At 51.7% G+C, this 10,527-nt stretch overlaps 1 protein-coding gene across 1 annotated transcript in view; it reads right to left on the minus strand.

Annotated features, from left to right (window-relative positions):
- Positions 1-9,004, minus strand: part of LOC132836246 (transmembrane protein 151B-like) — a 108,845-nt gene extending 99,841 nt beyond the window's left edge. Inside the window, exon 1 of the mRNA XM_060855600.1 lies at positions 8,586-9,004. Coding sequence (XP_060711583.1) covers positions 8,586-8,651 — 66 coding nt within the window. The 5' untranslated portion in view covers positions 8,652-9,004. The remainder of the gene's footprint in view (positions 1-8,585) is intronic.
- Positions 9,005-10,527: the final 1,523 nt, after the last annotated feature.

The following is a 10,527-nucleotide window of genomic DNA, read 5'->3' on the forward strand; positions in this document are numbered from 1 at the left end:
TTTTGGTTCATTTGCAAGAAGTGAGTGTCACTAACTAGTCTAGCATTTATTGCCCACCCCTAATTGCCCAGACAGCAGTTTAAGAGTCAATCATTTCTGTGGGTCTCAAGTCGCATGTAGACCAGACCAGGTGAGGATTCCAATTTCCTTCCCTAAAGGAGATTAGTGAACCAGATGAGTTTTTCCCCAATAATCAACAACGGATTCGTGGTCATCATTAATATCTTACTTAATTCCAGATTTTTAATTGAAATCAGATTCCACCATCTGCCAAGGCAGGATTTGAACCAAGGTCCACAGAACATTACCTGGGAATCTGGATTAACAGTCTGTTGATAATAGCACTAGGCCATCACCTCCCCTTAGCATCCAGCATTCAAGATGTGATCTCACTAAAGAAGATTGCAGGTTAGGAAGGTGGTGCTGAGTTCGAGGAAGATTGCAGGTTAGGAAGGCGGTCTTCTTCCTGACCTCTCCCGCCCCCACCCCACTCCAGCCTATCACCCTCACCTTGGCCTCCTTCCACCTATCGCATCTCCAACGCCCCTCCCCCAAGTCCCTCCTCCCTACCTTTTATCTTAGCCTGCTGGACACACTTTCCTCATTCCTGATGAAGGGCTTATGCTCGAAACGTCGAATCTCCTGCTCCTTGGATGCTGCCTGACCTGCTGCGCTTTCCCAGCAACACATTTTCATGCCAATCATAGTACCAAACTAAACTAGTGCCATCTGCCTGCGCTTGGCACATATTCCTCCAAACATTTCTTCTTCATGAACTTATCCAACTGTCTTCCAAACTGTACCCGCATCCACCACTTCCTCTGGAAGTTCGTTCCACAAACGAACCACTCTCTGGGTAAAAGAATCGCCCCTCTTGTCTTGTGTAAATACTTCTCCTCTCACCTTAAAACCATGCCCCCTAGTCTTGCAATCCCCCTCCCTAGGGAAAAGACTTCTGCCACTCACCTTATCTATATCCCTCATTATTTTATAAACCTGTATCAGGTCAGCCTTGAGCCTCCTACGCTCCAGTGAAAAAAGTCGCGGCCTACCCAGCCTCTCCTTATATCTCAAACCCTCCATTCCCGGCAACATCCCAGTAAATCTCCTCAGAATCCTCTCCAGCTTACTAATATCCTTCTTATAACAGGGTAACCTGACCTCCATACAACCCCCCAGAAGAGGCCTCACCAACATCCTGGAGGAGACAGTGAGGACTGCAGATGCTGGAGATCAGAGCTGAAAATGTGTTGCTGGAAAAGCGCAGCAGGTCAGGCAGCATCCAAGGAACAGGAGATTCGACGTTTCGGGCATAAGCCCTTCATCAGGAATAAGGAAAGTGTGCCCAGCAGGCTAAGATAAAAGGTAGGGAGGAAGGACTTGGGGGAGGGGCGATGGAGATGAGATAGGTGGAAGGAGGTTAAGGTAAGGGTGATAGGCCGGAGTGGGGTGGGGGGCGGAGAGGTCAGGAAGAAGATTGCAGGTTTGGAAAGCGATGCTGAGTTCGAGGGATTCAACTGAGACAAGGTGGGGGGAGGGGAAATGAGGAAACTGGAGAAATCTGAGTTCATCCCTTGTGGTTGGAGGGTTTCCAGGCGGAAGATGAGGCGCTCTTCCTCCAACCGTCATATTGTTATGTTCTGGTGATGGAGGAGTCCAAGGACCTGCATGTCCTTGGTGGAGTGGGAGGAGGAGTTAAAGTGTTGAGCCACGGGGTGGTTGGGTTGGTTGGTCCGGGTGTCCCTGAGGTGTTCTCTGAAACGTTCCGCAAGTAGGCGGCCTGTCTCCCCAATATAGAGGAGACCACATTGGGTGCAGCGGATGCAATAGATGATGTGTGTGGAGGTGCAGGTGAATTTGTGGCGGATGTGGAAGGATCCCTTGGGGCCTTGGAGGGAAGTGAGGGAGGAGGTGTGGGCGCAAGTTTTGCATTTCTTGCGGTTGCAGGGGAAGGTGCCGGGAGTGGAGGTTGGGTTGGTGGGGGGTGTGGACCTGACGAGGGAGTCACGGAGGGAGTGGTCTTTTCGGAACGCTGATAGGGGAGGGGAGGGAAATATATCCCTGGGGGTGGGGTCCGTTTGGAGGTGGCTGGCGATGGAGGAGTCCAAGGACCTGCCTCACCAACATCCTGTACAACCTCAACATGACATCCAACTCCTGTACTCAAAGGACTGAGCAAGAAGGCAAATGTGCTAAACACCTTCATAACCACCCTTTTGATGCTAATTTTAAAGAATTATGTATCTGAAACCCTCAGTCTCTCTCTGTTCAACAATACTACCTGTACAACTGAAGCATAACATCCTTACTTTTGTAATCAGTTCCTCTCAATAGTTCAGTAAAATCATGGCAGTACTTTTCAGAATATATTCAAATATATTTGATCATGCAGCACCCCAATCATCTGTGGGGAGGGTATGATTTCAACATTAGGGAAGCGCTTCATTGTTACCTCTACCCCACACATACACACCCTCCTCTTGATCACAAACCCTGACTCTGCTTCCTGTCTTCTACATTCTGAACAAACCATGTGTTACATTCATCCAGTCATAGAGATGCACAGCATGGAAACAGACCCTTCGCTTCAACTTGTCCATGTCGACCAGATTTCCCAACCTAATCAAGTCCCACTCGCCAGCACTGGACCCATATCCATCTACTTTTCGCTTCCCCAGTCCCCAACACCTTATTTTCACCATGGACATCCAGTCCCTGTACACCTCCATCCCCCATCACGAAGGACTCAAAGCCCTCCGCTTCTTCCTTTCCCGCCGCACCAACCAGTACCCTTCCACTGACACCCTCCTTCGACTGACTGAACTGGTCCTCACCCTGAACAACTTCTCTTTTCAATCCTCCCACTTCCTCCAAACTAAAGGAGTTGCCATGGGCACCCGCATGGGCCCCAGCTATGCCTGTCTCTTCGTAGGATATGTGGAACAGTTCATCTTCCGCAACTACACTGGCACCACCCCCCACCTTTTCCTCCGCTACATCGATGACTGTATCGGCGCTGCCTCGTGCTCCCACGAGGAGGTTGAACAGTTCATCAACTTTACCAACACCTTCCATCCCGACCTCAAATTCACCTGGACTGTCTCAGACTCCTCCCTCCCCTTCCTAGACCTTTCCATTTCTATCTCAGGCGACCGACTCAACACAGACATCTACTATAAACCGACTGACTCCCACAGCTATCTGGACTACACCTCCTCCCACCCTGCCCCCGTAAGAACTCCATCCCATATTCCCAATTCCTTCGTCTCCGCCGCATCTGCTCCCAGGAGGACCAGTTCCAATACCGTACAGCCCAGATGGCCTCCTTCTTCAAGGACCGCAGAATCCCCCCAAACGTGATCAACGATGCCCTCCACCGCATCTCCTCCACTTCCCGCTCCTCCGCCCTTGAGCCCCGCTCCTCCAACCGCCACCAAGACAGAACCCCACTGGTTCTCACCTACCACCTCACCAACCTCCGTATACAACGTATCATCTGCCGTCATTTCCGCCACCTCCAAACGGACCCCACCACCTGGGATATATTTTCCTCCCCTCCCCTATTAGCGTTCCGCAAAGACCACTCCCTTCGTGATTCCCTCGTCAGGTCCACACCCCCCACCAACCCAACCTCCACTCCCAGCACCTTCCCCTGCAACCGCAGGAAATGTAAAACTTGCGCCCACACCTCCTCCCTCACTTCCCTCCAAGGCCCCAAGGGATCCTTCCATATCCGCCACAAGTTCACCTGTACCTCCACACACATCATCTATTGCATCCGCTGCACCCGATGTGGCCTCCTCTGTATTGGGGAGACGGGCCGCTTACTTGCGGAACGCTTCAGAGAACACCTCAGGGACGCCCGGACCAACCAACCCAACCACCCCGTGGCTCAACACTTTAACTCTCCCTCCCACTCCACCGAGGACATGCAGGTCCTTGGACTCCTCCACCGGCAAAACATAACAACACGACGGCTGGAGGAGGAGCGCCTTATCTTCCGCCTGGGAACCCTCCAACCACAAGGGATGAACTCAGATTTCTCCAGCTTCCTCATTTCCCCTCCCCCCACCTTGTCTCAGTCGGTTCCCTCAACTCAGCACCGCCCTCCTAACCTGCAATCCTCTTCCTGACCTCTCCGCCCCCACCCCACTCTGGCCTATCACCCTCACCTTGGTCTCCTTCCACCTATCACATCTCCATCGCCCCTCCCCCAAGTCCCTCCTCCCTACCTTTTATCTTAGCCTGCTTGGCACCCTCTCCTCATTCCTGATGAAGGGCTTATGCCCGAAACGTCGAATTTCCTATTCCTTGGATGCTGCCTGACATGCTGTGCTTTAACCAGCAACACATTTTCAGCCATATCCATTTACGTTTAGATCAGAGTGGCGCTGGAAAAGCACAGCAGGTCAGGCAGCATCCGAGGAGCAGGAAAAACCCATGTTTCGGGCAAGAGCCCTTCATCAGGAATAGAGGCAGGAAGCCTCCAGGGTGGAGAGATAAATGGGGGGTGGAGGGGAGAGCTGGGGAGAATATGGCCAAGAGTACAATAGGTGAATGTGGGTGGGGATGGAAGTGATAGGGCAGAGAGGAGGGTGGAGTGGATAGGTGGGAAGGGAGATAGACAGGTAGGGCAGGTCATGGGGACAGTGCTGAGCTAGAAGGGGTAAGGTGGGGGAGGGGAAATGAGGAAACTGTTGAAGTCCACATTGATGCCCTGGGGTTGAAGTGTTCCGAGGCGGAAGATGAGGTGTTCTTCCTCCAGGCGTCTGGTGTGAGGGAGCGGCGGTGAAGGAGGCCCAGGACCTCCATGTCCTCGGCAGAGTGGGAGGGGGAGTTGAAATGTTGGGCCACAGGGTGGTGTGGTTGATTGGTGCGGGTGTCCCAGAGATGTTCCCAAAAGCGCTCTGCGAGGAGGCATTCAGTCTCCCCAATGTAGAGGAGACCGCATCGGGAGCAATGGATACAATAAGTGACATTGGTGGATGTGCAGGTGAAACTTTGATGGATGTGGAAGGCTCCTTTGGGCCTTGGATAGAGGTGAGGGAGGAGGTGTGGGCACAGGTTTTACAATTTCGGCGGTGGCAGGGGAAGGTGCTGGGAGGGGAGGATGGGTTGTTGGGAGGCGTGCACCTGACAAGGGAGTCGCGGAGGGAACGGTCTTTGCGGAAAGCGGAAAGGGGTGGAGAGGGAAACATATCCCTGGTGGTGGGGTCCGTTTGAAGGTGGCGGAAATGTCGACGGATTTCGGCCATATCCCTCCAAACCCTTCCGATTCATATCCCCATCCAGATGCCTTTTAAATGTTGTAAATGTACCAACCTCCACCACTTCCTCTGGCAGCTCATTTCATACACGTACCACCCTCTGTGTGAAAAGGTTGCCCCTTAGGTCTTTTTTATATCTTTCCCCTCTCACCCTAAACCCTATGCCCTCAAGTTCTGGACTCCCCCACCCCCAGAGAAAAGACCTTGGCTATTTACCCTGTCCATGCCCCTCATGATTATATAAACCTCCATAAGGTCACCCCTCAGCCTCCGACGCTGCAAGGAAAACAGCCCCAGCTTCCTCAGCCTTTCATCTCTGTCTTAAACAGGTGACTCCTTACTGTGAAAGAGTGACCACTAGGTGCAGATTCTCCCCACAAGAGGAACCGTTCTCTCCCCATCCATCTTATCGAGCTCGCTCAGGATCTTAGATGTTTCAACCATATCACCTCGCACTCTCCGAAACTCCAGTGGACACCCAGCCTATCCTGTCCGACCTCTCTGTGTAAGACAACCCACCCCATTCCAGTGATTTATTGAGGTAAACCTTCAACAAAAATAAGGGAATCAGATTTAATAATTACTACAGTTTATCAAAAGAGGGAGTTGGGGTCTCGTGTGTATCAACCACTGAAGGTGCCAGAATATAGTATAGGATCCCGACAGAGTGGGAGCAGGCCATTTGGCCCATCGAGTCCACATTGACCCTCCGAAATGCATCCCACCCGGACACAATCCCCGTAAACCAGCATTTCCTACGGCTAATCCACGTAGTCTATGCACCTCGGGATTCTATGGGCAACTTAGCTTGGCCATCCCAGTCTAACCCTGCATAGCCCTGGACTGTGGGAGGAAACCGGAGCACTCAGAGGAAGCCCATGCAGACGCGTAGGGGATGTGCAAACTCCACACCAACAGTGGCCAGAGTATTTTACAAAATGTATGGTATCTAGGGCTTCAAAAGTAGAAGGACTGAGCAGAAAAACGGGGACCTCACTCTTTATGAACCTTGAGTCAGGCCAACCCTGACTGCAGCATTGTTTCCAATCCTGCAACCCACTCTCATTCATCTCCACCCTCTCCCACACTCTCTTCAGGAGGTGAGGGTCCCCCAAGAAGGTGCCGAGGGACATTGATCGGAACAGTTCCCGGGATTGGGGGGCAATGAGTGGGGGTGGGGGGTTGGAGGTGGAAAGATTTTAACTACCAGGTCAAGGGTCGCAAAGGCTCGGGGTCGTTCATCTCAGAGCGAAGGAGATGAAGGAGAGGCAGGAGTGAGATTTGATGGAGTTGGTTGCCATGGCCACAGATGCGGCGAAGTCTGGGAAAGAGAAGCTAGGTCCCGTTGGCTGATGGGACAAAGACTGGGGAGGGAGGAGACACAAGGTTGAAGGTTTTGAGGGTGAGGAGGAAGATTGATTTCCGCAGCGAGGGGGAACAAGCTTGAACCCATTGCCCACGAGATGGGTGGGGAAGGAGAGACGACGAACGATTTGAGGAGCTGTTTGGACTGGAACCTGAGGGGGAGTAAACTCGCAGGGCAGCGAAGGGGAGCATGGAGGAGTTGAGGACCCATCTGGATCGGTGCACAGAGGGCCTGTTTTGACCAGACAGGGTGAATGGCCTCATACACCGCTCTAACAAGTTGGCAACTTTAAAAAGAGAAGACATTGAGTCCTTGAAAAGGGGGTGTTTACAGGGCCATGAGAAAAAATGGAGTGAGAAGTCAATTGGGTAGCTATTCCAAAACGCTGACACAGGCTGAGAGACATCGAGTCATGGAGATGTGCAGCGCAGACACAGACCCTTTAGTCCAACTCGTCCATGCCGACCAGGTATCTGTAACTCACTACCAGTGAAGTAACCAGAGGCAGAAACCCTCATCACGTTTACAAAGTTCATAGATATGCATTTGAAACACTCAAGGCTATGGGGCAAGTGCTTTGAAATGGGATGAGGATCGGTCGATGCTTGATGGCCTGCACAGACATGATGGGCCGAAGGCTCCCTTTCTGTGCTGATAAACAATAAATGACTATATTAAGGGTCATAGAGTTGTACAGCATGGAAACAGACCCTTTGTCAATGCTGAGCAGATATCCTGAATTAATCTAGTCCCATTTGCCAGCACTTGGCCCATATCCCTCTAAACCTTTCCCATTCATATACCCACCCCGATGCCTTTTAAATGTCGTAATTGTACCAGCCTTCACCACTTCCTCTGGCAGCTCATTCCATACACTCACCACCCTCTGCGTGAAAAAGTTGCCCCTCGTGTTCCTTTTATACCTTTCCCCTCTCACCTTAAACCTATGCCCCTCTAGTTCTGGACTCCCCTAGACTTGGCTCCTCCTGTTGTACGGGATGGGAATGGGGGACGTTGGTTTCGGTCGTTATCCAGGGAATCGCAGGCTCTGATTGGAACAGGATGCTCTCGCGAAAAGAGACCAGGAGTGTGGACCCCCCCGCATCTTACCAAGCCTGGCCAAGGGGAGATGTGCATGCTCCAATAGGAGGGGGGGGGGAGAAAACACCTTCATAATCATGGAAGAGTCAAACCTTGGGCATCGACATCCCCCAGCCTTTCCCTCCCACCTCCCCCCAGCTTCACGCAAAGCCAAAATAAACATCAACACCAGCAGATATCTCATTCTCCAGCAGCAATGCCTCCTCCCACCAACCCCCATTCCCCCCCCCCCCCCCCCCACCAAACAAAAGACTTCCTTGCTCAGAACAGCTGAGGAGATTAAACTGGGGAAGAACAATGTCAGAGAGAGAGAGAGAGAGAGAGAGAGAGGTGTGAAAAAAAAACCGAGGGAACATTTCACTGCAATGCAGTGGATGCATTCCAGAAATATCACCCCCCATCTCCACCAACATCCACTCCACCCATCTCTTGCCCCCACTATCTTGCCCAGTCTCTCAAAATTAAATCAGACAATTTTGGAGGAGGGTTTTTTAAAAAGGGCTTCTGTTTCCGCCCCCCCAGCTTCCCCCCCCCCCCTATAAATTAGCAGGCTCTGGGTGTCAAAATTGATATTTTTGTTAAAGGCGCACAGAATTGATTAGAGGGGAAGGTGACAGAGCGTTTCCCCCCTCCCCTCCCACATTTACTGTCTCCCTTTCTGCACTCACAGCAAGACACACACCTCCCTCCTCTCCCTTTTGAAGCTTCGTCTTCCTGGTGAAGGTGAAATTTAATTTCCTTGGTATTTCACGAACTCAGTAGGCAAGGGCGACAATGCCATTCTCTGTGTCTGCGTTTGTGTGTGTGTGTGTGTGCACACGCGTGTGTGTGTGTGTGTTAGTCAGACTCACCTCCTCTCTGATGTCTTGCAGGCTCGGGGTGTTACCTTCGTTCACCGCTCCTGACAAACTCTGCATGATCTTTCCTCAGCCTCCCAGGCACAGGTCCAGCCGAGCGAAAACGCCATGTGGAAACGGCCAAGTCATTTCCTATCAGGGACAAAAGCTGCCCAGAGGGGGAGCAGGGCGATAGAGATACACAGAGAGAGAAAGAGCAGCTCCCCTTTCAATCCTCCTTAGTAAAGCACTGTGATTTTACCCTTACAGAGACACACACACGGTGTGTATACAATAGAGCCATCCTGCAGCATTCAGTTCCAATGAAGCATCTCACATATCCAAGTCTAGTTTTAGTGTAAAGCTGAAAGGCATGTTCTAGCAATGGTCCCTGTTTTATATGCAGCACCTTCACTGCAATGGGTCCCCCTTTATGTATTTAAATCTGAAATTGCTTTGCCTCACCTAGCCACTGACCCCTGTACTCTACAATTTCTGCCTGAAATACATAGCTGACGTCAGCTACCTTGGATACTGTTCCCAGCTCCTGCAATATTTAAAGGGGCAGGCCACGTCGTGATGCTTGTGGGGAACTGGGGGGAGAGGAGGCTGCCTCACAACCCCATCCGGGGATAGGTCCAGGGTTTGTTGCCCCACCCTTAATTGCCCCTCTAGAAAGTGGTGGTGAGCCACCTTCATGACCCACTGCAGTCCGCGGGCTGTGGGTAGACCCACAATCGCCTTAGGGAGGGAATTCCAGGATTTTGACCCAGCGACACTGAAGGAAAGGCCGCTGTGTTTCCGAGTCAGGATGGCGAGCGGCTCGCGGGGGATCTTGCAGGGGCTCTTGTTCCCATGTACCTGCTGCTCTTGTACAGGGGCAGTTGGTAGGGGCTCTTGTTTCTTTTTCATATTGGGATCATGGAATCCCTACGGTGTGGAAGCAGGCCATTCAACCCATCAAGTCCAAAACGACCCTCTGAAGAGCATCCCACACAACACCTCCCCCCCCCAGCCAATTCCTGTAACCATGCATTTCCCATAGCTGATCCACCCTAACCTGCACATCTTTGGACACAATGGGACAATTTAGCACGGCCAATCCACCCTAACCTGCACATCCCTGGGCACTATGGGACAATTTAGCACGGCCAATCCACCCTAACCTGCACATCCCTGGGACACTATGGGATAATTTAGCACGGCCAATCCACCCTAACCTGCACATCCCTGGGCACTATGGGACAATTTAGCACGGCCAATCCACCCTAACCTGCACATCCCTGGGCACTATGGGACAATTTAGCATGGCCAATCCACCCTAACCTGCACATCTTTGGACACAATGGGACAATTTAGCACGGCCAATCCACCCTAACCTGCACATCCCTGGGACACTATGGGACAATTTCGCACGGCCAATCCACCCTAACCTGCACATCTTTGGGAGGAACCCTCGCAGATGAAGGGAGAGTGTACAAACTCCTCACAGTCATCCAAAGGTGGAATTGAACCAAGCCCCGTGAGGCAGTAGTGCTAACCGCTAAGCCACTGTTCGCTAAAGAGGCATTAGTGAACCAGATGTGTTTATATGACAACCAGTGTTCGTTGTCAATGGTCACCATCTCTGAGACCAGTTAAATTGCAGATTTTTAATCGAGTTTATGCCCAACATCTTAGACTGGACCACCTTGTAAAGGCCACCTACACTGTCTAGTCGGACATTTGTTAACCCAAGCGGTTATGGACGTTCCCTAGCCCCGGGCAGATCCCTTGAAATGTTATCTCCACCATTTCCCCACAAGAGATGTGAGTCTTCAGAGAAAGCCAGTTCAAATCCAGGGCTGGCTATTACCAACTGGAACATTCCCCCCACATCCCCACTCCTCCATATCACTCCACAACCCTGCCTCCCACTTTCAAAGATGATATTAGACTACACAGAGCATGGAGGGGA

The sequence above is a fragment of the Hemiscyllium ocellatum genome, chromosome 46 (genome assembly GCF_020745735.1).
Source record: "Hemiscyllium ocellatum isolate sHemOce1 chromosome 46, sHemOce1.pat.X.cur, whole genome shotgun sequence".
Classification (NCBI taxonomy): Eukaryota; Metazoa; Chordata; class Chondrichthyes; order Orectolobiformes; family Hemiscylliidae; genus Hemiscyllium; species Hemiscyllium ocellatum.